Below are 27,703 nucleotides of genomic sequence, written 5' to 3' on the forward strand. Positions count from 1 at the left end.
TTTTACGTCTTAACAAAGCACAAAAGATCTTTTGTTTAGATTTCGTTCTTTTCGTTTAGGCATTTCCTGAAATCTCTCATTGCTTCCTCTCTTTTAGACTTTCAAAACGGTCTCTGAAATCGTCGAGAACCACCAAAAGAACACGATTGTGTTGGTGGACATGCAAAGCAACACAAAAGACGCCACTAGTCTGAAGCATGCTGTGAAGCCGTGAGTCGATTCAGCTATGGTGGTTCAGCAGCACACAACGTCCTGCACTGACACGATTCTCCAGAACATCTGGGAAGTTTCAGGAAGGTTCTGGGAAGACTGATGAAAGAGTGGAAAAAAAAAGAATTAAAAAAAAAAGTCATATAGCCGGGATTCGACAAGCTGCGAGGATCAAAAAGCAAAGTGTTGCTCATACTGACAAGGGTTTTGTAAAAGTGTGTAAAATATTCTCATGTAAGCTGTATTTAATGCACTTATTTCATCTCAAGAAAAGACAATTTAGTAAGATATTTTGAAACAACTGAAACATTTAATTCTATTCAGTTTTAATGAACTTTATCAGGATGAACGTGGAAGCTAAATGACCTTATTTCTTATGTATGCTGCATTTCAAATTATGGCCATTGCAAATCTGAACATTTCTCACATTTCTGGTTTGTAAACATACACTGGTACGCAAACTATAAAGGGTTTCAGTGTCATTACTTTATCTTGTATCTGAAACAGTGTGGCGTCTCCACACAGCACAGAGCACAAGAAATAACAGAGTCTTAAAGGAAGGAATTCGTTTATGTAGAACATGATTTGAGAAAAAGGTTTCATGTTGGGGTTTTTTTGTTGTTTTTTTACATTTTTACAAGCATTTTATCAGTTTAAAAAAAAAATCCCCCCCCCCAAAAAAAAAGGGTTTCGTCAGATAATTTTAATTATAATCTTTTAAAGAAAAAGATTTATAGACACAAGTAGGACCTGACTTGGGCTGGACTGTGGAATACATGCTGATGTGATCAGATTCAAATAAATAATTATGTGCAACAATTAACAATTAACCACTCAGTCGACTGTCTGGTGAATAAACAATATAAATAAAAGTAACAACTCAACTCTCTTTGTAACAATTTTCAGAAAAGAATAAATACAACAAAGATTGAACATGTGGAGATGGATGGATCTACACAAATAACTCTCATGCGTTTAGAAACAATTTCGCTGAAATGGATTCCGTCTATTAAACACCGCCGCTGTTACAAATCAGGGATGATGACAACAAAACAGAGAGAATAATAACATTATAGAAGAATGCCAAATATCACAATTCAAGGTAAACTTTACAACTGATGTGTCTAATTTGGTTGTGTTGTAGTAGAACAAACATAACAAAAAGTGAGTGGCGTTTGTGTTTGTCTAAATGAATAAATATCTGTCTTTGCAAAGACTGGTTGAAAAAGCCTGAATGGCAAAGACAAGAACCTATTTGCTTAAAACCAGTAAGCAATTATTAGATATTAAATTAATGCAAAAAAAAAAGAAAAAGAAAAAAAAGATGGATTTTAGTTGAATGACCAATACAAAACAAAAATCAACATCCAATTAGACGGGAGCAATTAAAGCTACAGAAAGAGTCATATAACAGATTGTGCTGTTTTTAGATTAGTTCAATACATTCTACAGCAATGCTATTTCGTTTTGGTCACACCACATCATAAACAAGTGCTTGTTACTTGTATAAATAATGCATATTGCTTTTATAATAATGTACAATGACACCGAAGTAAAAAGAATAAATAATTCTGCTTTTTTTTTTGGCCTACTGTCCCTGAGATGGTTCATCAACCTAACACAAGACTACAAACAAACCCTGAGCTGTAGATGTATAAACCTTGTTCCAGCATACTCAAAATCTTCTAGAACCATCAATGCACAAATAAACAGCTTCTACAAAGCAATGCTTATCACATTTAATAGATCAATTGAAGGATTGTTGATCTGCACCTATACCCTGCATTTCACTGCTGAATAACTTGTTCCAGTCTCGTGTAGCCTCCATTATATGCCTCTGACCATGACCTACCCACACCTCCTGGTTCCTAAAGCGACGACCACAAAACCAGCACCTGAAGCTTGACTGAATCTGGTTAGCATTAGAGCTTAGATCTGCCACCATAAACTTATTCCCACCTAACCTTTTCAGCTTCAGATTAAGGATGAACCTTTCTTTAACTGTCCCTGGAGGCCACACTCTTCTGTAGTGAGACGACTGCAAGTCGCCTGTGCGTACATTACGGAATGTGTCACGCTTAAGCTCTGAAAGAGCTTTTAGAGTTCCCTGAGATAAGACAACCCTTTGCACAGCCCCTTTGTGTCTGTGAACTGATCTCATAATGTTTGCAACTTCAGGAATATCTGTGTCTGGGTGATTGAGGACTACGACAGGCTGGTTTAGACGCGGTACTTTTACAGCCTGTGAGGAACGAACCGGAAAGAGCCGCAAAGTCCTTTCTATTTCTGGACGAGCTGGTTCCCAGTACGGTATAGATGCTGATGACTCTTGGGAATTTTGAACAAGACGTCTTTTAAATTTCAAGATGAGTCCCTGATTGTCTTTTGTGGTTGGTTCTCGCTGTCTCTTCCTGTTGGTAGTAGGTTCAGTCTTTAGCAGTAGCTGTGAAGAGGCCTTGTCATTACTCACTGTTACTGGTATGGCTTTGGTCGAGTGCATAGCCATGCTACCTGGTTCACCCTGAGAGGTAATACCTGTAAAGATATCGAGAATGACCTGGTTGAAAAAGAGACACTGAAGGATACACAAAGAACTAGTTGTAATTTAGGATAGGACACAAAAATTTAACAACATTGTAACAAATACTGAATTTGTGAGACGTCTACTAGGCTTATGTTCATTTCCGTACATAGCTTTGGAGGACTGTGTGGTCTCATAGTAAGCCACTGTCCTTCTTGGCTCGCCACATTTTAGAAAAGCCAATTTTCCACATAAAGCACATCTGATTTGTCTCATTTAAACAATACCATCTGTAAAGTGACATTTGACCAAAATATAGCCTGAAATGTAGCAGGTAAATAAGCAAACATACGCAGCATAAAGCAGATGTCATGAACTGCATTTATTTACACTGTAATTATTGACACATTTTATTTAAGCTCTGGCCTTAAGAGCGACCTGGCGACATGGTTTCATAGGGCAGAGGTAAGAAATACATTAGTTATTAACTGTATTGAGCAGAACACTTGTGTTCTAAATATTATTGCTTACCTCTTTGTGCGACATCAGAATCATCAAACAAATGGCTTAATGTGGAAACAGGGAGCTCTTCGAAGGTCTGGTACAGGTCTGGATTATGGCAGAAGTCTTCGGGTGATATCTGTGCTAAGTACGTTTCCTCTACAGTTTCCACTGTACGAGTCTGATCTAGGGAGATATTATCTATATTGTTAATGTTCTCATCTCCACTGTTTTGCAAACACAAACTATTATGTTCACTTGGAGAAATAAATAGAGTGTCGGTAGTATTTTTGGCAGGGGATGCTACAGGTGGATCAATAACGTTCGACTCTACTCCATTTTTAGTTTTGGGAGACGTTAAAACTTTCTCCGTTTTCTGTTCATTCAAGTCATCGAGTGGTGACTGTATTACAGGGGCTTCTCCCCCTGACCTTTTGTCCATGTTCTTCATGTTCACTTCAGAGCTTCTTTCTTTTTCAGACATCAAGGTAAAGAGCTGGGAGTTTATTCCCTCTTCCATGCTGCCAGAAGCACATAAAATACTGGAAGACAAAGCTTCAACCCGGCTCTTATCCTCTTGACCCGTGGAAGGCTCAGAATTCATTTCTTTACAATCTCTTGCGGCTTTTTCTGGATTGTCGGTGTGTTTTGGTGTGTCAGTTATCTCCTGATTATTTGTTCGCAGAGATGGGATATGTGCCACTCTGACAGAATGTACTCCCCCTGACACACTTGTAGTTTCTCCACTGAGGTCATTTGTGTCATTAGCGTTAAGCATTACCTTAGACGGTGCTGTTTTTTCATTCTTTGTCTGATTTTCAACATTAAAAACATGCTCTATTCCTGAAAGAGTGAGATGTGCACCTGCATCAGGTCCTAAAGTGAACAAACTTTGGTCATCGCTACAGTCATGTTCAGTGTTATCAACCTGAGGTGAATTTGTCATTGTATCTTGGTCATCTTCACCGAGTCCTTGTTTTTTAACCTGGCGAGAAGTTGAGGTAGAATCATAGTCGTTGAATGTGGAATCTGCAGTGGTAACGTTGCCAGTTTCACTGCACATTTGATCATTGGCTCTATCAATATGAGGGTCTAACTGTTTATCAATCCTGTTTATTATTTCGTCCCTTGTGTCTGAAGAAACCTCTGGCTTGGCTGACGGGATGACTTTAAGAACGAGATGCTTTTTTCCATCTACAGTTTTGAACCCAACAACCCTTGTAGTGCAATCAGGTGGAACTGAAATATTGTTCTTTTCCATGAGACCAGAAAGATCGTTCATCTTTGGCTCAGACAGGAAGGGTCCTGGTTCACCTTTTAGAGTCACTGGCCATTTTTTTCCACAGTTAACTGTCCTTTCCAGAAACTGCTTAGTCTCCTCTAAGGTCCGTGTTGGATGTAGTAGTTCACCGTTTTCATCAAGCAAACCTGCAGCTGAGAAAGGCAGAAATTTTGCAGTTGTCCACTGGATTTCTGATTTGGGAATCAGGAATTTGGTGTCTACAGCAGTGAGTTTAGGGGCAACGTCGTTATTTTGCGAGAGTTGTTTTGGGGCAACGTCTCTATTTTTCCACCAGTTCTTTCTGATCCACACTCGCTGGCAGGGAGTAGCCATGTTCTTTAATGGGACGTCTTTTTGGGGTTCGACTGCATCATCAGCCAAAAAATTCCTATTCAGTGCACCAATCACAGGCTTAAGTTCTGACTTTTCACTGCTGTCTACAGCTGGCACAGTGTTTTGTGGGCAAGAGTTATGTAGAAAATGTGCAAACTCCTTTGGAGGAAACTTGCTTTTTTCACACTGATACTGATTGTTGTGTGTTTTACAATGCTTTGTGAGTCGGGTTGGTGTTTGCAAGCCTTTGCCATTGCACGTCTCACCGGTGAGCCTAGTGTGTTTGTGCTTCAGGTAATGCTGTTGCAGGGTAGTGAAGTCAGGAGCAGCAAAACTGCATATGTCACAAAGAAAAGATGGTGGGTGTCCTTTTCCTCCATGAAAGTTTTTAAAGTGTTTTAACAAAGCATCTGGACTAAATCTTGTGCCATCCTTGCATTCGGTACAAGTAAATGTGAGCTTGCTGCTAGCACTGTCTAATACTCCGTGATCCTTTTGATCATTTTGTGATGACTCCTGGGTCAATTCTTTATCGACTTTCTTCTCTTCGATGGGACTTTTCACAGTGTGAGGCAAAGCTGAGGATTTCCTGTGTCGCAGGCGTCTACGCCAGTTGCCTCTGTCGTTGTCATCGGCTTGAGTCTTAGTATGGCAGTTTGGCTTTGGCTGTTCCACTTCCATGTTCATAAACTCCTGCAACATATAAAAATGCAATTATCCTTTTCGTGATCGATGACAACACAGGCAGCTTGAAGAATCCAGTTACAAACTCACTACTTTCTGATCACCAGCCAAAAGCCACTGAGCCACCACTTCCATCACGTTAGTGTTACATTCGCATGGTCAACTGCAATTACAATCTAACCAGAGGCTCTATATTATATATACTGGGATATTTTCTGGCAACATTAACACCCTGTTTTCTGCCACCACCATTCATATACTACATTTCTAGTGTATTTCTGGTCTGCTCTTAATTATCACTCAGAAATGCTCTACTAGATACTACATTTTATTTATATGTATACAGTGTATGTATACAATTCTTTTATATGATCTGATACATAACTTCACATGAAATTTGCAAAAAGACTGTCTTTTCCCTCAGACTATTTTTACTATTTCCATAAGTTAAAAATCCCTGTAGTGTTTAAGGCACATTACATAACATGATCACTATTCACTTTAATAGGAACGTCTGAACACCCGCTCATTTGTGCAGTTATCCAACCAGCCAATCATATGTCAGCAGCACAATACAAACAAAAAAAACATGCAGATACAGGTCAAGCGCTTTAGTCCTTCACGTCAAGCATCAGAATAAAATAAATTGTGAATACTGTGACATCAACTGTGGCATGATAGTGCCAGATGGGCTGGTTTGAGTATTTTAGAAAATGCGGATCTCCTAGGATTTCACACACAACAGTTTCTATAGTTTACACAGAATGGTGTGAGAAAAAAACAGACTGATCTGAGCTGACAGGGAGGTTATAATAGCTCAAATAGGCACTCTTTACAACCGTGGTGAGCAGAAAAGCATCTCAGAACACAAAACACATAAACCTTGAGGTTTATGAATTACAACGAAAGAAGATCACATCAGAGTCACTCAAACTGACCAGATTAGGGTTTACAAATCTTCAACCTGTATGCATTTTGTTGTTGACATCCAAACAACAAACAGTAACTAGCTCACCAAAGAGACAAATAGGAGCGAAACAGCAATTGTTTTTAAAGAATTCTAGAAAAGTTCTTTATTTTCTACTATCAGCATGGCCTGAAGCATTGTTTACCTCTTATACAACAATGCCAGTGATTAGAATATTTACTTTTACAATAAAAATACACATTTTGAACAATAGCTCAAATCAATAAAGTTAAGGTTCCTGTTATCACTTAAAGTAGCTTTAAACAGTTCCGTCACCAGCCTGTCGTTTGAAGCAAATAAAAAAATTGTCATTTCAGCAAGAAAGAGTGAAGAATGCCATGAGACTGTAAATACAAGTTAGAAAGTGATGTTAACTAAACATATCCATACGGAAAGCTTCACCATGTCAACAGATATCTGTTTTTGTTTGTCAAGTAACACATCTGGCCAGGTTTATGTACAGCATCCACCATACAAGTTCCTGTACATGAGTTGTTCCTATAGAAACCATAACATATTAGAATGAGCTTGTTAATACAATCTGAGATTAGAATTACTGTCAGCACTATCGGAGCTGCTGTAAATGAAAATTCCTGGAATATGTATGTATTGGTTTATTTATTTTGGGATTTTTTTCCTTCATTTTTTTAACCAATTTGATCTTGTCAATTCCCGCCCACAAGCTAACTCACCCCTATCGAATGACATCTGTGAATCAGGGAGGGTGGGGCACACATATGTTTCCTCAGAGACATGTGAAGCAGCGGTTAGCATAGTCTCAAACTACTGCAATGTAGCATTATACATTTGGAGGAAAGCACTATCTACTCTCTTCATATGCACACAGATGCTCACAACTGGCTGAGTATGCCAAGTATCCTCCCACCCCGAGAGCACAGCCACTTCTGGGTCTTCGTCATGGATGGCTGAAGCATTGTCAGGTTTCAATCTCTTACAATCTCCTGACAAAATTTCGTGCCACTCAGGAACCAACCAATTACACAGTGCCTTGGTATAAATAGGTATAAAATGTTTAAATGCCACCATTTTAAAGTGCTTCATGTTGGCAAAGTACACACTATTCATTTTAGTGTGCCTTGTTGTTTAATCCTGTAAACCTAATGTCACCTGCCCACAATTACCACTATGTTATTACTCACTGTAAAGCATATACGCAATCTGTACTGATGCTCATTATATGCTGTTTTAATCAACATTATAGTGCTTGATATCTATATTCACTAGATATTTGAATCAGAGGCTACAACATCTTTATTACAAAGCAAATGTTCTATAGATTAAAATTTGACTATGATCAGGAGATGAACTGTAATGATGCAGCTATTTAATACCGATCAACGTTATCGAAGATGGATCGTTTTCGGGTCAAATTTGAAATGTTTGACACAACAAAGACTTGAACACATGGAACCGATAGTCTTAAAGGAAATAGCATTGCATCACTGAAGCTTTGCATAACGTTGTGTCAGTTTAGCTCAATTATTTTAAAGGATCTCTATTAGATCAGTGTCATTTATGGTCTAATATCATTTATGGTCTAATATCAACTATCATCTCACTATTGGTACAAAAGTAGGTCTCCTCCAACCCTGATAGTTTTAGACAAAAAAAAATACCTAGGATCTGGTTCTTAACTGACCAAAACATGCCACGGTTAAATTTTTGCCGAACATCATAAAAACTGTTTGGAACCATTGACAACTTTAACGAATAAATTATTTCCATTATTTTACATGAACGATAATATCAAGCTTATTGTTTCTTTACACAGGATAAAACACATCAGGTCGCTGATATTCATTCATTCATTTTCTACCGCTTATCCGAACTTCTCGGGTCATGGGGAGACTGTGCCTATCTCAGGCATCATCGGGCATCGAGGCAGGATACACCTTAGACGGAGTGCCAACCCATTGCAGGGCACACACACACTCTCATTCACTCACACACTATGGACAAATTTTCCAGAGATGGTCGCTGATATTGTGAGACAAATTATTTAGCTTGCTTTGGGAAGTTTTGGGAAGAAAAACAAAAATATATATATACATTGATGTCACTAGTCAAACAGGTAAATAACACTGAACTCAATAATAAATAGAATTATTTTTATAATAGTGAATTTGTATGATTTCCACCAGCATAACAAAAATGTAAAAAAAAAAAAGAAATTTATGTAGCCATTTTGGGCAACACTGCCTCCAAGCCTTTAACCAGGAGCTACAACATCTTAATTACAAAGCAGATGGTGCATAAATGAAGTTCACCTAGAACTAGGATCAAGTTGAGTAAGTGAGAAAGTGGATGTAAACACAGCAACAGGCGTCTTTGTATTAAGATGCAACTGTATAAAGTGTCAAAGCCTCGTGGTCTTCAGATATTTGCAAGATATTTCACCTTCAAAACTGAACAAAACACACAACTGGTTTGTTTTTAGTTGGTTTATAGCGTTGTACAGTTATAGCTCCTAAATTACAGTAGTTCCCAACAACAGGGCTTTGTTTGCACCTGTAGCGACTGAGCAGGAGATTCACTGTTAATGTTACACTTTAGTCTGAAACAAAAAAAGAAAGTTCTTTGAAATGAGATCGAAGTTAAAACCCAGTATCACTCAGTAAATACCTGTTATTTAGGAAATTAGCAAACAAACTGCTTGGAGTTTAACTACTCTCTGTCTCTCTCTGTGTGTGTGGGGGGGGGGTCCTCTCTGTCTGTCTCTCTCTGTGTGTGTGTGTGTGTGTGTGTGTGTGTGTGTGTGTGTGTGTGTGTGTGTGTGTGTGTGTGTGTGTGTGTGTGTTTGTGTCTGTCCCTCTCTGTCCCTCTCTCTCTCTGTCTGTCTCTCTCTCACACACACACACACACACACACACACACACACACACACACACACTTCGACCATAGTTCAGCTTCAAGAACAACTTCATAAAAATGGATAAGATAAACAGATAGATAGATACATGCATATATACATATCTGAATATATATGAGTCGGTCGGTTGTTACTTTTATGCAAATACGCAAACAACGCGCGCAAAACTTCTGGCTTAAATGCACTTACGTGTTGTCGCGCGTCCTCATAGTGTAACCCGGCTCGTCAGCAGCGGGCGGCGGCCATGACACTCACAGCGCGTCTCACACACTGAGCTCAAAGCCCGAGCCAAGCCGATCAACACCGATTACCGGCGCGTGCCACTGCACAGGGAAACAAGTGCCTGTTTTTCCGTTGCGCGTGCTGTTGTGTGTGTGCTGCACGCGCGGTTCGCAATATTTCTTTTCAGCCCTGCAAAATAAACGGTGGCTTCAGCCTACTAAACAGACATGTGCTTCCTCTTCGGCGATTCTATAACAGTTTATAACAGTCATATTAACTCGTGGACGTCATCCAAATGCTACAGCGACAAACAGCCCGCCTTCAGGCATGAAACAGATCATGTTACTTTATTTAAACAAGTTCAGGATGAACGGATTCGAGCTACTGCGACTTGCCTTCACAGAAAGCCTAAAACACTTGTTTTAAATTTGTTGCACTTTGTAGCCCGAGGCCTGTAATTTGGCTAAGTAGCATTTCCTGCATGGACCTATGCTTCCTTTCACTTATTATTTATATACAATGTTATACGTTAGTAAAATATATACAACAATATTACGTTTTATGCAACACGGGGAAACTTAAAAATGAATCTTCACGCGTTATAAACACGCCGGCCACTTTATAAGGAACACTTGTTAACTCATCAGACAGTCACGTGCCATGAGTCCAATACGTAACAATCATGCAAGAAAAATCCTGTGTATAGTTTTAAGACCTACATACCGCCTAAATCCTATGTAGAGCTTCCCCAGAAGCTTCAGAGCTTCAAGTCCTATGTACTGCATAAATACTATTAACTGTTTCCACAAGAACTTCAACTTTGTTCCACCAATTGTAATCCACACATCATGGGAGACATGCCAGAGATCAAAAAAGAGCATATTGCTTTGCATGCATCTTGCTAGTGCATCTGTGACCAGGGCAGCGAGTCTTTATGGTGTATCAAGAGCCACGCTATCCAGCATAATGTCACACAACTACAAAGGATGAGACACATCTAACAGGAGCAACTGCCTACTCTGCACATGGTCAATTTTCATGGTCAGGAGGCAATAGCTATTTGTGCCAGTGGCATTAGTTTCAATGGTGCTAGTATCAGAAATCTTGGGCTATGGACAGTGTGACACATTGGAGGAGCAAGTCAGGAAACGCTTTACTCCAGCAGCTTTAGGTAGAGACCTGGCCACTGTTCTGCAAGAGGAATGGCTCAAAATTTCTCTGGCAACTTTGCAGGACTTTTAAATGTCATTCCCAAATTTCTGCTGTTTCGGGCACAAAAGGAGGCCCTACACCATACTAATAAATTATTGCGGCCTAAAACCGGCTGTTTCAGTTTCATTGTCCATCCCCTGTAAAAGAAATATTTAACGAGCTTCATGTTCCCCTCAAAAATTAGGTGTCCTTAAGGCTGCGCTACCTAAAGTTTCAATGAGTCTGACACACACTGTAGCCTTCTTCTTCTCGGTTGACAGGATTGGAAACTGATGTGGGCTTCTGCTGTTGAAGCCCATCTACTGTACCTCAAGGTACAGTATAATGTATTATGTGTGCTGTGATGCTTTTCTGCTTACCACAGTGGTAAAGAGTGGTCATTTCCGTTACCTTTGCCTTTCTGTTAGTTCTGTCAGTCTGCCAATCCTCCTGTGACCTCTCTCAACAACAATGTGCTTCCACCTGCAGAACTGCCATTCGCAGTGATCACTTTTCCTCAACTGATGTGAACGTAAAGCTCTTGTACTGTACTTGAATGATTTTATGCATTGCCCTTCTTCCACATAATGGCTAACTAGACAAACTGCATAAATAAGCATGGGTTCTTTCATTTGAAGTGGCCAGTCAGTACATACTATTGTGATACAGTTAATCATTTGCATAAAACAACCTGTGTAACAGTTTTACATAAAAACAACATTCTGAATAACATAACTAGCTCAAACAAAGCCTATTTGAAACATCATTCATGACTCCCATATTGTGATAACATATTTTGACTATAACCTGGTGAAGTGCAGACTATTATCATTTGAACTTCTTTTTACTTCTTTTACTATTATAAATAATTGATTTCACACAATTTTTTTTCCACTTATCCCAAATACTGTTGTTCACCCAATATCTGTTCTTATTGCCTCAAATACAAAAATCACATGTACACCATATGGATTTATCAGCATTGCAACTTGTGACTACAGTGTTATCTACAGGTCACATGTCCTAAAGCTAACAAAGTGCCCTAGAGGTGGCTGAGTGGTTTTCCCCCTCATTTCCATGTGATGTTCTCTGGTGGGCTTGCAACATTTTCTTCCTTAGGCTAAAAAGTTTTTCAGCCATTTACCCTTAATTGTTGCCCCGAAAGTGGTGGCTCCTAAACCTGAAATGAACCTCTAAAAACTAAGCTGGGGTTTCCACCCAACATCATATTTACCCAGTTTGTAATCCAATTTACCTTGCAGCATTCCATGAAAAGTAACCTGTAGAGTGTACGCCATTCTTTGTTCCCAGTCCATTCCCTGCAGTGCTACTTAGAACAAGAGCTGGCCATCTGATTCTCAGTTATGAACGAAACACAAGGGACTTTCTTGTATAAGAATGTCATCATCATGGCCTATAGGCATGCAATTCCACAAAGATTTGCCTAATGTGTCGACCAGTTGAGACTCACTGCCCTGACATTTGAGAAGAGACAAATAGGATGCTAGTTATATATCTGTCTTTCTATGAACTTGGGATAACAGTCAGAGTTCCTGGTTATCCAGAATTAGTGCCGGCTTAGCAATAACAAGGCAAGAAATTTCCTGGGCAATATTGCTGTATGGGACCCATATTACGTTACAAATACATTGGTGGTCTCACCATGAATGTGAGATGGTTAATTATCAGAATCAGAAAAAGCTTTATTGCTTAAAAAACATTAAATCATGTATCAAATGAGACAAAACAATCTACCATGGGGGATCTGATTAAAAACATATTTTACCCATTAAAATTAAAATCTTCTACACAATGCAAAGATATTGTCATGACCAGCATTTTTGTGCATTTTGCTTTTAGCAGATTATTCTGACTGTAGCTGCTGAAAGAAAGTATCACTGATACACACCCCCAATATTTGTCACAAACATTGTAATCATTGTAATTACTTTTACAAAAATTGGAATCATTTTAATAATAGATGTGACCTGGACGTGATCATCCAAACAAACCCCTAATATCACCTGATTGTCACGATTCACTGATTAAAAAAAACCATCCTGACTGTTACGAACCACTAACGTTGGTTTATATTTTTCTTAAATAGCAAAATTTCTCAGTAGGTTTATTATTACGTATTGATTATGGAATTATAAATCTGTGTGAATGAGTTGTTTGTTCGCATAATTGCTATTCTTTGCACTTCTGGTAGATGCCAAACTGCATTTCGTGTTTTGCTGTGTATCTGTACTATGTAATGACAATAAAGTTCTATCTATCTATCTATCTATCTATCTATCTATCTATCTATCTATCTATCTATCTATCTGTTGCTATAGAAATAATTAAATATTATTTAATAAGATATAACGTGTGATCTGAATTACTGGTGGCACTAGGTCAGAACTGCTGTTATAGAAAATGAATCATCACCTGATGCTTTGAGAATTCAACAGTAATACAGTGTCATTTTTAATCATTGTTTACATCAGATCAAGAGTAAAGATTTTACAACATTTTAAATTCAGATAAACATTTTGCATTGTTCTTATAACCTGTGTTACCTAAAGTAGCTATATTTCAGAAGCATGTACTTATTAGACTAACTGAAAGGAGTCATAGGAAGTTTACAACATGATGTACTTTTGACCCCAGTACAACAAATAATTTATCCAAAACTTTAGTTTCCAGCACTGCACATTTTAGCCATTTTCACCATATTTTCTATGTAGGAAATATTTGTTGGTAATAAATCCCAGCACTATACGCCGTATAGCATGTTATATTATATGATGTTATGCTTTGCTGACGTTTTATTAAGACATAGAATCCTCGTGTTGCTGCTTCCGTGACGTCAATGCAACCCTGCCGCTGATTGGTTGCTCGCTGATGTTTGGGGGATTGTAAGAAAGAATCCAATTGGCTGATAGAGGGAATGGTTTCTGTGCGGCGTGTCGCTTTATAGCACAACTCTGATGTTTCATTGTAAACATAAACACCGCCACTGGCGCTCTTTGATCGTTCTACTTCTATTTCAAAGTGCCGGATAATTAGCTAATTTGTAGTGTGTGTTCAGGTTTCCTTTTTGTAGGGGTAAGTACTCAGGTTTATAGATAGGCTTAGGGCTCGAAATGGTACAGTATAACGTGGGCTCTTGGAAATCATGCGTGATGTTAAAAGCACACATTTCCTTCTGACACAATCATCTGTATTTGAGCTTAAAGACTATTGTTAGCATTTAAACTGGCTATAGTTAGAACTGACAAAGCAACCACGTTGGTCGCGTGCTACTTGTTAATGTATGTAAATTAGCAGCCCTTGATTGAGACAGCTATTGGTTACAGACTGAACCAATGGGTGATAATCAGTGTGTCAGACTCGAGCACTTTTTCCCCTTATTGCTCGTGAGCACCGAGTGGATATTGAATGGGAGGTGACCTTTGCAATTAGAGGAGTTGGTAGTTGCACGTTTGCAGTAGTTTGCACTGGAGCGTTTTGTTACAAGCTGTTTTCTCGTTTGAAAGTAAGTTTCTCTGCATAGGCTGCATTGACTCAGCTCTCTGTCTGATTCAAAAAGCATCCTGTCACTTCTCACCCAATGGAGCTGGAGGGCCAGTGGTGGAAAGGCCAACTTGCTGGAGATATATACCATGCTCTTCGCTACAAGGTCTATATCTTTGTATTCTAACTTTTGTTTTCTTAACGCTGTTGTCTGCATTTGTTCGTGGTCACAACGGACTTTCGTGCCTCTCTTTTGAAGGAGCTGAGGTTGCCTCTTTATAAAGGTCAGTCCCCACAACTGAACCTCAGGCGCTACTTTGCAGACCTCATAGCCATTGTGAGCAACCGGTTCAGGCTGTGTCCTGCAGCTCGACACCTGGCCGTGTACCTGCTGGACCTCTTCATGGACCGCTATGACATCTCTGTGCAGCAGCTTCACATGGTGGCTCTTTCTTGCCTACTTTTGGCTAGTAAGTTGCTTGCGGTTCTCTTTGTACTGATTATATGTCATATATTTTGTCGTACAGGATGGAGGGCAGCTGACAAACTGTATCCAGCTATATTACAGGTGCAGCTGATATAATGATAAATGCATGCAAGTTGATCTTTAACCATTTTGTGCCAGGTAAATTTGAAGAGAGAGAGGACCGAGTGCCTAAGCTGGAAACCCTCAACAGCCTCACTTGCATGAGCTCTATGAACCTGGTGTTGACCAAACAGGGCCTATTGCACATGGAGCTACTGCTCCTAGAGACCTTCCACTGGAACCTATATTTACCCACTGCTGCACACTTTATTGAGTATTACCTGTCAATTGCGGTCAGTGAAACCGATCTACATGATGGCTGGCCAATGGCATGCTTGGAGAAGACAATGTTGTATATGAACAAATATGCAGATTACTTTCTGGAAGTCTCTTTGCAAGGTAATGTTGCCTCATTTAAATTGATTTGATTCACTGGTTTGAAACCTTCTTTCAGAATAAGTCATATACCTCTTTACATATTCATAACAAATAAGAGTTCTCGGATGCACTAAAAGCTTTTCTTAATGTTTTTTAAATTTGCATTTTTATTCCTAGACCATTCATTTCTACGATTTGCACCATCATTGGTAGCTGCTGCTTGTGTAGCTTCATCTCGGGTAATTCTGCATTTGGCTCCGACCTGGCCACCTCGTCTACAGCGCCAGTCCACCTACACCTGGGAGCAGTTACTGCCCTGTGTGGAGAGTCTGCTTCAGTGAGTGACTGCTTAATGTACCTTTTAGTACATTTATACAAAATGTATTACAAAATTACGAAAAGGACATTTTTAGTTGTTAATCATCAATAAAAAAAATCTTATAGATTTTTGTTAAAGAAACATTATATCCTACAATTTCTTAGCTGACAGCATTGCGGTCACTTTTTTTAATTTTATTTTTGTGCTGACTGTAAGGCTTTATTTTCTTCATAGTGCCCATGATAGTGATGTAAATGAAGCCAACAAACAGAAGTGCCAGCAGCAGCAGCAGCAGCCCGGTCCACAGCCAGGGCAAACCGGGTACACAGCACAAAGCCAGAGTGCCACAGTAGCCCAGTATGTCCACAGACCGGCTTTGCAATACGCCCAGCAGAGCTGCCAACCTGTGCTGGTCTCGGCCCATTCCTCAGGTGCCTACCTGTGCCACAGTGGATCTCTGCAGGTGTCTAGTGGCCCATCACATGGGCAAACACAACCACAGACTATCTCTGTGCCACTGGAGGCTAAGATGAAGATGCCGAATAGGCCATACCAGGTGAACTCTGTTTACTCATGCACAGCACCGTGCTTCAACAGGTGATGGTCCCTGGCTACAAACATAAAGGACATTTATGTGAACATGAAGCAAACTTTGGAAAACTATGGTAATGCCAAGCTTTGCATCTCAAGCTCAATAATTCAAGCTCTGAAACCTGTTTTAAGAATCCAAAAAACACTGAAGTAATGGACAAAGTTAGCATAATATGCAATTCTGAGAGACTTGCATTTTTTTTCTTCATTTTTGCAGATTTTTCATTTGTGGTTTTTTTTGTGTTTTTTTTGCACTGACAACGGTATTATTTTTTTTATATATATATATCCTTGCTACTTGATTAGAAAAATACGGTGTGATTTTTATCAGCACCAACAAGCTTATGCCAGTGATAGCCAGAATACCTCAAAAGCGTTGAATGTAGGCCGTTACCCTGTGATGTTACAAATGCACTTTGGTACCAAACATTTTTAAAATAAATAAAAATATGTTGTACTATTATTGTACAACATATTTCAGTTGCATTCTGCTTTATTGATCTGATCCTGTTTTTGAGCACTAAAATAACATGCGTTATAACAATTATGGTGTATAATTGTATTAATGTATTGACATGGTATTAATGCCTTACAGCTCCATAGTCTTTGGGTGGATCCATGTGGGTTTTCATCCCAGCTTTTAAAAACATGCTGGGTTGTTGATTGATTGTGCCAAATTGCTGTGTGTACTTTGTGTGTGTGTATTCATGCACTGTGATGAGCTGGCATCTCATTCAGTATTCTTAGGATATGTTCCAGATCCACTACAACTCTGACCAGGATTTCTTAAAACAAATATTTTAATGAATTGTAAAGACTGCATCGACCAGGTATTGCATCTTTACTTTTAGAATAAAAATGATATATGCTTAGCTGAAAATTCTCCTTTCAATCTACAGCTAACACTTAAATCAATACAAACATAAGGCTTTTCGATACAATTACAACAAAAGATAAAACTGCACTCCAAAACCCCTTATTGTGGGGATGTGATTTGTAACTGAGACATTTACAATTTCAAAACTTTCTGGCTTATCTAAAGTCAGCAAATCTTTTATGCTATCTAAGCTTTTCCATTTCTCTCAGTCCCAATATCATAAACATCAATTATATCCAGTTACAACTCTAAGTTTCCAAAAAATACTGGATTCATTTCAGTAGATCATACATGGAAGATGAAATGTATTATGTTTGCCTCCTTAAAATCCACACACTGACTTTTATAACAGTACCTATGACTTGATCCATGTCTCTCCCAATACTCTTGATTATTTGTATATCAAATATCATGTGTATATATATCTCAATATATAAAGTATAAAATAATGCATAAATTGCACACAAACACAAAAATATCCTGCAGACATGCAAAACCCCAGGGTTTAGCAGTGAAATAACATCTAACAGATGCCAGATGGTTTTAAACTCATTGGTACGTTTTAGACATTTTTCACCATTTAAAGGCATCAGAGTTGAATTTAACATGGAAAATCTATTCCTGGAACAGACTTCTTTCCAAGGTACAGTTGATATAATAAGAATAAATGCATTCCCAAGAATCTTTATTAGGAAAATTATAATAATACTGGCTAAGACCAACCTTTGCTCTCTGAACAGCATAGATTTGTGTGTGGCACGTATTTCACAAACAAGGTAATAGAAACATTTCTTTGAAATTCTTGTCCGTGTTGAGACGATATCACTAAATTGCTGCAGATTTATCAGCTACACTTTAATCTTATGCATATCTGCTCTACCACATCCCAAATGTGCTTTATATGATTCGAATCTAGTGTCTGGGCAAGAGCCAAATGTGGATTAAGGGGACAAACGTGTGCCAAGAAAACACTGCCCACAACATTACACCACCACCAGCAGCCTGAACTGTTGACACATGCCAGCTTGGGTCCATGGCTTCATCATGAGGATGCCAAATTCTGACTCTACCATCTGCTTAAGACTGCTGTAGACTACCTTCAATTTGACTTCCTGTTAGCTTGAACCAGTCTGGCCATTATCTTCTGACCTCTCTCATCAACAAGCTGCTCACTGGATGTTTTTTGTTTTTCTCACAGTTTTATCTACGTTCTTAAAAGAAAATCAATAATTTCTGAAATAAACTAGCCTATCCAGCCATTTCTCCTCTTCAGATGTCTGATGTGCACATGATTGGCTATTTGTTGGCTATGAGTTGGCTGGCAGAGTGTTCCTGAAAAAGTGGATGGTGACTGTAAAACCCCAAATCCATTACATATGCAAATGCTTCTATCATACATATCACACTAACATCATTATTATGAACCTGATTATTTATACAGTATAATTCTCAGAATCATTTCATCATTAATATGTATTACACTTTACTTCGATTTAATTCCTACTTGAATTCAATTCAGTTTTATTTGTATAGCGCTGTTAACAGTGGACATTGTCTCAAAGCAGCTTAACAGAACATAAGTTCAAGATTAATATTATACAAGACTTCTATTCAATTACATTTATTTGTATATATTGTATATCATTTGTATACTTCAAAAAATTCACAGTCTCAAAGCAGCTTCACAGAAGTACAGGTATAGAAAAATATCGAACAATTGAATCATTATTCAAGATTAATATTAGACAAGCCTGAGGTGGCTGAGGTGATGGAACACCCTTAGATGGAAAAGGAAGCATTAAATATGTTTGTATTGAAATTAATTCTTAATTGCGTTTGATTCCAGTTCTAGACTGGTATAGTTGGTGCTGTGTTTTTATTAGATCCAATAAATATTAGTATTTATCTGATGTAGTGATAGGAACATAAGGGATAATGGGCACTATCGATATATAGTCAGACAAAATTATGGATAATGAATGAAACCATTAACCATTTAGTGAAAATAAAAATAAATTATTTATTTATTTATTTAAAAAAATTAACTCAATATTTTGTTAGAAATAAAATCCAGGGCTTTTCTTTCAACATTTTCAACGGACACTTGAAAATGTGAAAAATGGTTGCCTACGTCATTCTCTAGCAGCTCCTGTGGAGGAGGAAATGGTCTGAAGTGTTTGTTGGCCGGACATATCTCTCCTGAAATTGTCATCACCGTGGTAACCAATCTCTTCCCTGGGTAGTTCGCTCTACAACACTTCTCAAAGTCATACACACGATCCAGAAGCCTGTAATGCTCATGTGTGAGACATGTGTGCAGAATTAACTATGACTCAGTAGCCACACAGATTATTATACAACAGATATCTTCTGTCAAAGAGTGCCTGCTAAATCACATAATGAATCCAACATTTTAAACAAATCTATTCAATGGTTTTATAATTTGTGAACAGAGGTTCGATATAAACTCACTTTTCACTCATTTACCAGCTTAAATGCATGATTAGATGGGATGCATTTGGTGATATCATTACAATACAACTCCTAACGATTTCTTGAGAGAACACAAACAAATTGATTTTAATATTCTTTAATTGATTCTATTCATTTTTTCCTGCAGCTTTTTTCTATGAACAATATCCCTGTGTGTTAGCAAGGAAACAGAGAATGTAAGCACATGTAATCACTCTGTTTCTTTTCTAGCACACAGGGCTTTATGAATTTCACATATGTATTTCAAAAAGCATACGTCTAAATCAGGGGTGTCCAATCTTATCCACAGAGGGATGGTGTGGGTGCAGGTTTTTATAACAATCAAGCAGAATATGCCTGATTCCAACTGTATAATCAGTTGATCTTAGCTTTCAGTAGACTCAGGTGTGGCTTCTGTGTGGTTGGAATGAAAACCTGCACCACACGGGACCTTTGCGGATAAGATCGGACACCTCTGGTCTAAATCAACAAATGAAAACCAATTTGAAGTGCATCTTTTTTTTGAGCGATCTACTCTTTGTGCAGTGGAAAAGGTCCTTAAGTCCAGCCTGTGTGAGCTGCTTAGTTTAAACAGACTGAAGTGTTTGCACGTATCCAGCTTTCTTACGCATCTCATGCACCTCCTAAAATATCATGATATTTTAGCGTAGTGCCTGGAAGAAACAGTGACCACATTAGAAAGCTCTCAAGGAGGCAATATTATAACGTTATCATATACAGTCAGCTCCAGGATCATCGGTAACTTTGGTAAAGTTGAAATAAGTTAATTTACATTTTTAATGACTTTTTTAAGCCAAGTTTACCAAATGTTTCTGAGAAAATTAGTTTTGTTCATTTTCTTATTTTATTTTTTAATATTTATAAATAGTAATTTATAAATCCCCTGGTGGTCCAGTGGCAGGATCCTGTGCTCTCACTGCTACACCCTGGGTTTAATTCCTGGGCAGGGAACCAACACAGCCAATGAGTGGTTCACTCTCAGTGCCAGTTCCAAGCCCGGATAAAATGCGCACCCGGCATAAAAACCTGTGCTAAAATCAAATACGCAGATTGGATGATCTGCTTTGTCAACACCAAACAGGGAGCAGCCGGACAACACCACATGCTAGGAACTATAGATTAAAACACGTATTTTTTACTTGTATTTCAGCTTTCATATTTGTAATGCTTTCTTGCTGCTGGCATTTAGCTCAATTGTACATTTCTAATGTTAGCACCCCATATACGGTACTGTAAATTGGCCATCTTTATCTTGCATTCACAGGTAGGGTTTTTAATCTGTTACTGCTGTAAACGCAACAGTTATCAAACACATATAAGAATATGGCATTGCTGGCCAGAACTAAATAAAACACTTATCTGGTTTTGCCTATGCGGTTTTTTTACATTAATGCACTACTTTTGCCTCAGTATTTTGACATTCCTCTCTCTCCCTCTTGCTCTCTTTTTTATAGATAAAAAAGATTTACTATAAAAACAATTATTAAAAAACATGTATTATAACCCAATGTCATTATCAGAAATATGCGTCTTATAAAAAAAAAATAAAAATGTACCCACCTCCAAAAGTATTGGAACAACAATGCAAACTTTGTAATAAACTAAAAATCAGACTGTAAGAAAATGAATCACATATCCAGCTTTCGTTTCCTGATATTTACATATAGATGCTTTAAACAATTAAAACACAGCGGCTTTTGTTTTATCTCACTTTTTTCAAGCAATCAAAAATATTGAAACATATGATTGACAGGTGCTCCTTGTTGTCAAGATAAGCTATGTTAGGTTGATTCTTTAAAATAGCTATAAATTACAGCATTAAAGTGTCCTGAGTTTCACCTGTGTAGATGGGATTTTTTGTTTAAAAGGATAAATCACTTCAAAGGCCAGAGAACTGTCTATAGGCAAAACGCAAACCATTATAAAGCTGAGAAAATAGGGAAAACTGATCAACAAGTATAGCCGATATAACTATTTAGAATGATCTAGAAAAGAAAAACAAATACTGGTGTCTTGACAAGCAGACACCGAATGGAAACCAGCTATGAAAAAAACACCCAAAAGTAACAGTCAGTGGCATCACCAATAACCTTACAAGGGCAGTGCTGAAGGTAACACAGTCCACTTCAAGAGCACAGATATAGAGGCCATACCACAAAATGCAAACCACTCAATAGCAGGAAGAATCCCAGACTGGATTTCACAAAGAAGCACAGAGATAACAAATGTTAAGTGTGGAGACAGAAATGATCTGCTGATGATTTAAAACATTTAAGCTCAAGTATGATGGAGGTAGTGTTACAGTTAGAGGTCTCAGAGGTACTGTTTAACACAACTAGATGTCGGTCTTTTGGCTGCTTCCTGTCCAGGGTCTCAACAGATCACATAATCCACATATTTGATTTGGCACAGGTTTTACACCAGATGCCTTCATGACTCAACCCTTCCATTTTATCCAGGCTTGTGAACAACCCCAAGAGTTAAATCCTCAGTGACGGACCTGGGAATCGAACCCAGGCCACAGCAATGAGAGTGAGGGATCCTGCAACTGGTACAGTACACCAGGAGGCATTTAACACTAGAGGTAAATATGAGAAAATAAAAGCTAAAATATTATCTAATATTCCTCTTTGATCTCAATCCCAAATTTCATCAGTGTATAACAAAACAAATTAAATTAAATTGCAAACATTCAAAGGTGCATTTTAATATGCGCTCTTTAATATGCACTCTTTTTTTAATTGCAGCCATATTACATTACAACAGCACAATCATGGGAACAGAACTACCAACTCTGAACTGTGAATCTTAAAATCTACAAATACATTCTCATCTAAAAGTTTATGCTTCAGCTGTTTTATCTACCTCAGGTGATAAAAATAAAATGTTGTTATGACAATTCTGTATTCCAAGGATTTAAATTCCTAATAATTCCTAATTTTTCCTGATTTTGTACTTGGAAAAAGACTATACTGAGGCAGTGAAACAGACACTTTCTATGAGATCTTAGTGATCAGTATAGAAGCGGTTTGGCTTGCGCTGCTCACCTGAACAAATTATTGGGTCTGTGAGATATATATAAGCCTTCATGACATCAGCAAATTCCCTTGTCTGTCTTTGTCCACATTTATGTTCAAAAGTGAAAGCAATTGGATTGCTAACTGGCACAAACAACTATTCTGTCTATAAACCAAATCAAACATTGTAAGACTCAGTTCTTCTTTATTTACAGTTATAGAAAAGTTTATCCCCAACATTTAAGCCATCTAGAACTACTCTTCCAAATTTTTTGATTTTGCTATCATTCTGCAAATATTTTTCCAGAATAGGCCACAATTATCAAGTTTACTATAAGAGTATACTAAAAGGTATACTATAAAAGCTTAAATCGAGCATAAAACAAGCAGAAAATTCACCATCTATAATGGTGTATCTGCAGATTTCATGGAGTAAGGAGTCATCAACCTTGTGTCATGAGAAATGTATGAATCAGAGTGAAACATTTTAACAATCATGATTTGCAGTAGGATCTCACTAAGTAATTTTCAAGTCAAGGGGAGATTTGATTTAATTTGATCAATTTGATCCTTAGTAGGTCATGATCATATGTACATAAAAACATTTAGAACATTGACTATGTTTTATTGCCCCTGATTTTAAACCTAGTTTTGTTTTATAAAAAGTAAAATATGACTTATTCCTTCCAGCTCCACACATGAGCTGTCACAAAAATTGCTGGAACGATGGATTTGGATGGCACTAAAATCCCCAGAGATAATTTGGTAATAAATTCACTCTGAGGACAAGAGCCTCATAATAAGTTTTATTTATAACTAGGCAAAATATTTTTATATACAATGCAACATTTAACATTGTGTATTGTTTAATACAAGAGCCCAATAGTATAGACTAACAAAAATTGTATTGCACATAATGTATACTAACCAATCACTCATCAGTGAACACTGATTACTGTGACAGCATGACACTGCAGCTTTTCCCTGTCCTGTCTCCCTGTCTAGTTTGGCAATGCTCATAGCATTCCTGAAATCTCTGTACCAGAATGTTCTCTTGGCTGAAGAATGGCTGAGTAAAAGGTTGCTGATCACCACTGTTGCCAGGTTCAGATACAGCTATCAAAACCTCTTGGAGATCTGTTTCACTGAAAGCCACAGAAGACCAGAAAAAGAACTGAATTCAGCATGATGGAACAGGAGGCTACATCATTTTAAATTAAAGAATATTAAACTACAGCATTGTAAACTATAGAGACTCTGTAAATGGACATCTGATCATCACATTCATAGATATGCCTTACACAAACTGTTGCCCACAAAGTTGGAAGAATTATATAGGAAGTCTTTGTATGCTGTATTGCAACTTCCATTGCAATTTCAGTTCACTGGAACTAAGAGGACAAATGATTTAGCATGACAGTGCATCTGTGCCAAGGTTGTTGTGGAAGGTTCTGAGTTCTGACCGCAACCCTAACTGACTTTTTGTTTGTATGAACTCGAACGCCAACTGCATCTCAGGCTTCCTCACCAGAAATCAGTGCCTGACCTCAGTAATGCTCTTGTGGATGATTGAGCACAAATTCCCACAGCCATGCAAAAAAATCTAATGCAAAGCCTTGTTAGTATAATAGTCCCAAATGGGACTAAATCTGCAAAGGGATGTTCAAAATTTACACCTGGCTGTGATGGTTGTGTCCACACCAACTAAAATTCTGTGCAAAATAATAAACATGATGCTTACAAAGATAACTATTGATTATATAGTGACTTCTGACTAAAGTTTTGAAGCCCCATGGTTTTTATAAAGGAGACAATTTATTTAAAGTACTGTGTGAAAAATTGTTGGAGTATTTAACTGCATGAACTATGAGCCATCGGAACAGATTCAACGTATCACAGATTCTACTTCACAATTTTTTCAGAAGTTATTCCTCCAGTGATTGTGGTAATTGTGTTGGAGAGAGCTATGTAAAATGTTTATCTAAAATGTGTTCATCTAAAATCTCTAAGAAGATTTTAGGATTGTGATTTATGTTATATTCACCCTCATAATACCATTCAGTTAGTTGTGATGCCCTGTGGAATAGGACAGTGTCATGCAAAAAAAAAAAGAAAGAAAAATCCCATCCGGATAGTATTTCTTCATAGAATAGTTGATTGGTCAAATCAGAACCATCTATTCATTTGCAGTGACTCTTCACTGTTGGGGGAACAAATCTTGGTGTCAATTTGCCATGCCAATAAGAAGGATAAAGCAGTTACTGAAAATAAATGAATGATGACTCATTCAATGTGACTCAAAACACAACCTGACGAAAACACGCTGCATGAGACCATATGCCACAGTAAATCTTTAGAGCAAAATTGTGCTCGTTTTTTAAAGCAAAAAAAACTTCTCTTCTAAAATCAGTTGATCAGTAAAATAATTTTCCTTGTTAGTATATACACACATACAGACCATCAACCCTCATCATCAAATTTATTGTTCACAGTTAACTGAAATTAATTTCAATATTTTAGAGTACAGTTCTTAGAAGTATGTTCTCTCAGGTTCTTCAACCTCACTTAAGGATCTATGTGAATATAAGAGTTGTGTTGCATTATTAAAAATCTTTTTAGATTAGAAACTGAAGTCATTTTAATGAGGAATATAGCCACAGGGGTTGCGAGCCAGGGACTTATTGTGCTGGTCCCAAGCCCTGATAAATAGAAAGGGTTGCGTCAGGAAAGGAATCCTGCGTAAAACATGCCAAATTTAAACATGCGAATCGTCAGTGGGAATTCCATACCGTATCGGTCAAGGCCCAGATTAACAACGACCGCCACCGGCGTTGTTGAGCTATAGGGTGCCAGCCAAAATTGGACTACTGTTGGTCGAAGAAGGAGAGGAGAGAGAAGGGTTCGTTGAAAGAGAGAGAAGAAGAAAGGCAGGAGTCCTAATGTTGGTACAATGACAGGGAAAGGTAGAGAGCTGGCGGACATGATAGAGAGAAGGAAGGTAGATATACTGTGTCTGCAGGAGACCATGTGGAAGGGAAGCAAAATACATAGTATTGGAGGGGAATACAAACTGTATTATAATGGTGTGGATCGAAAGAGAAATGGGGTAGGAGTTTCTAAGGAATGTTTTAGAGGTGAAAAGAGTGTCAGACAGAAATTGTCTGAAGTTAGAAATTGACGTTGTAATTTTGAATGTCATCAGTGGTTATGCTCCACAAATAGATGGTGAGTTAGAAGAGATGGAGAGCTTCTGACTTGTTAATGTTAATGGAGAAGTACAGAGATGGTCTTAGAGAAAGAGTATGACAAGGTGCCGACAGAGGAGTCATGGTCCTGTATGAGGATGTCAGGAGCAGCAGAGAAGTACATCAGAATAGTTCCGGATATGTGTGAGAGGAGTATGACTGCAGTGAGATGTGCTGTAGGTCAGACAGGGAAGTTCAAGGTGGAGGTGGGGCTACATCAAGAATCGGCTTTGAGGCCCTTCTTTTTTGATATGGTGATAGATAGTTTGACAGATGAAGTCAGACAGGAATCACCGGATGACATCTTGATCTGTACTGAGAGTAGGGAGCAGGTGGAGGAACACCTGAAACGGTAGAGGTCTGCTCTGGAAAGAAGAGGAATGAAAGTCAGTTGTAGTAAGACAGAAAACATGTGTATGGAGGAGAGCTAGGGAAGTAAGGAAGGCTGGGGTCAAGAAGGTGCAGGAGTTTAATATTTTGGGTCAACTGTCCAGTGCGATGGGGAGCTGAAGAGGCGAGTGCAGGCGGGTTGGAGTAGATGGAGAAAAGATTCAGGAGTGTTGTGTGACAAAAGAGCGTCCGCAAGAATCAAAGGAAAGGTGTACAAGACAGTAGTGAGACCAGCTATGCTGTATGGGTTAGAGACTTTAGCAGTAAGGAAAAGACATGAGGCAGAGCTGGAGGTAGCAGAGATGAGGATGTTGAGGTTAGGAATCTTTAGGAGTGACAAGAATGGACAGGATTAGGAACGAGCACATCATAGGGACAGCTCAGGTTGGCTGTTTTGGGGACAAAGTCAGAGAGGATAGACTGAGATGGTTTGGACATGAACAGAGGAGGCAGATGGTTATATTTGTAGAAGGATTTTGGAGATAGAGCTTCCAGATTAGAGGTCAAGAGGAAGGCCAAAGAGGAAATATATGGATGTGTTAAATGAGAACATTTAATTACATATCATTAATTGCATTTATCTGAAAATGATTACTGCGATGGGCTGGCACACCGTCCAGGGTGTATCCTGCCTTGATGCCCGATGACGCCTGAGATAGGCACAGGCTCCCCGTGACCCGAGAAGTTCAGATAAGTATTAGAAAATGAATGAATGAATGAATGAATGAATGAATGAATGAATGAAAATGATTACATCCTGAATAGACTGTAGGACCGGGGTTATGAAGCTGTTATTCCAATATTTTCCCCAGACAAGATATCTGATTGTCTCTTTTGAAACATAGATTTAAAAATCAATGAGAACTGTAGAGGAATCAACAACATCTAATTTAATTTCTCCTATATGATAAACTACCCACCAATTCTTATAAAACAGATGAAAAGTCTGCTTTTAACGTTTTCTGGTGTGTCATGACAGATCGAGATTTGGATTGCGAATTAACTCAGATATAGGTGATATAGTTCCCCAGAACATCTGGTTATATGGAAAAAGCTACCTTTTTTAATTAAAATACCAGTCATATATGAGTCAGACCAGCCTATTACCAGAGGAAAGTGACATATATGCATGCATGTAGGCTGTAATTTATGTATTAGTATATTCTGTAGATTGACTCTTAGTTGGTGGAGATCACTATAACCAACTGTTAAACGGTATTAGTTGTTATAGCTATTATTTAGTTATTAAATTTATAGGCTGGTGTCATGTAATAAAAACATATTAGAGGGTTGATGTCTTAATGCCAAAATATAGACTTTCAATTAATCAAAGAAAAAGTTGATTCAGTCTGTTTTACAAATAAATTCCCAAAGCACACCAACCAAACAGTGTGATCATTGCCTTAAACCACTGAGGAAAGGAATCCCAAATCCTGTCAAGGTGTTTTTTTTTTTCCTTTCTTTCTTTTCACGTTCAGACGCGTGCTTCCTCTTGACATCTTCTCTCTGGCTCTGATTGGCCAGCGGAAGGCCATGTAACCAATCAGGTCGCGGCTACTGTGGAG

At 38.2% G+C, this 27,703-nt stretch overlaps 3 protein-coding genes across 7 annotated transcripts in view; 2 read left to right on the forward strand and 1 right to left on the reverse strand.

Moving 5' to 3' along the window:
• Positions 1-1,797, forward strand: part of blnk (B cell linker) — a 35,961-nt gene extending 34,164 nt beyond the window's left edge. For all 4 annotated transcript variants that reach the window (XM_047811970.1, XM_047811969.1, XM_047811971.1 and 1 more), the window contains one exon: positions 98-1,797. In XM_047811970.1, the coding sequence (XP_047667926.1) occupies positions 98-214 (117 nt within the window). In that variant the 3' untranslated portion in view covers positions 215-1,797. The remainder of the gene's footprint in view (positions 1-97) is intronic.
• LOC113661030 (zinc finger protein 518A) lies at positions 1,496-10,405 on the reverse strand. The gene is made up of 3 exons (XM_027174935.2): positions 9,578-10,405; positions 3,263-5,540; positions 1,496-2,745 (listed from the first exon to the last, which is right to left on the reverse strand). Exons 2-3 carry the CDS (start codon positions 5,532-5,534, stop codon positions 1,958-1,960), a joined length of 3,060 nt encoding a protein of 1,019 aa, XP_027030736.2. The 5' UTR covers positions 5,535-5,540; positions 9,578-10,405; the 3' UTR covers positions 1,496-1,957.
• Positions 10,406-13,740: 3,335 nt separating this feature from the next.
• On the forward strand, positions 13,741-16,607 carry ccnj (cyclin J). 2 transcript variants are annotated; one of them, XM_027174854.2, is made up of 6 exons: positions 13,741-13,894; positions 14,343-14,468; positions 14,562-14,772; positions 14,928-15,227; positions 15,384-15,543; positions 15,760-16,607. In XM_027174854.2, exons 2-6 carry the CDS (start codon positions 14,400-14,402, stop codon positions 16,124-16,126), a joined length of 1,107 nt encoding a protein of 368 aa, XP_027030655.1. In that variant the 5' UTR covers positions 13,741-13,894; positions 14,343-14,399; the 3' UTR covers positions 16,127-16,607. The 2 variants fall into 2 exon arrangements, with proteins under 2 accessions (XP_027030655.1, XP_027030657.1); XM_027174856.2 differs by having other exon boundaries at positions 13,742-13,894; positions 14,379-14,468.
• The last annotated feature ends 11,096 nt before the right edge of the window (positions 16,608-27,703 follow it).

Source organism: Tachysurus fulvidraco, chromosome 4 (genome assembly GCF_022655615.1).
Source record: "Tachysurus fulvidraco isolate hzauxx_2018 chromosome 4, HZAU_PFXX_2.0, whole genome shotgun sequence".
NCBI lineage: Eukaryota > Metazoa > Chordata > Actinopteri > Siluriformes > Bagridae > Tachysurus > Tachysurus fulvidraco.

Bases quoted from the DNA above. Each gene is read 5' to 3' on its own strand.
- LOC113661030 (XM_027174935.2), bottom strand. From the start codon at position 5,534: ATGAACATGGAAGTGGAACAGCCAAAGCCAAACTGCCATACTAAGACT. The intron at 2,746-3,262 runs GTAAGCAATAAT...ATATCTTTACAG, and splicing joins TTCTGATGTCGCACAAAGAG to GTATTACCTCTCAGGGTGAA.
- ccnj (XM_027174854.2), top strand. From the start codon at position 14,400: ATGGAGCTGGAGGGCCAGTGGTGGAAAGGCCAACTTGCTGGAGATATA. The intron at 14,773-14,927 runs GTAAGTTGCTTG...ATTTTGTGCCAG, and splicing joins TTCTTGCCTACTTTTGGCTA to GTAAATTTGAAGAGAGAGAG. The intron at 15,544-15,759 runs GTGAGTGACTGC...TTTTCTTCATAG, and splicing joins TGTGTGGAGAGTCTGCTTCA to TGCCCATGATAGTGATGTAA.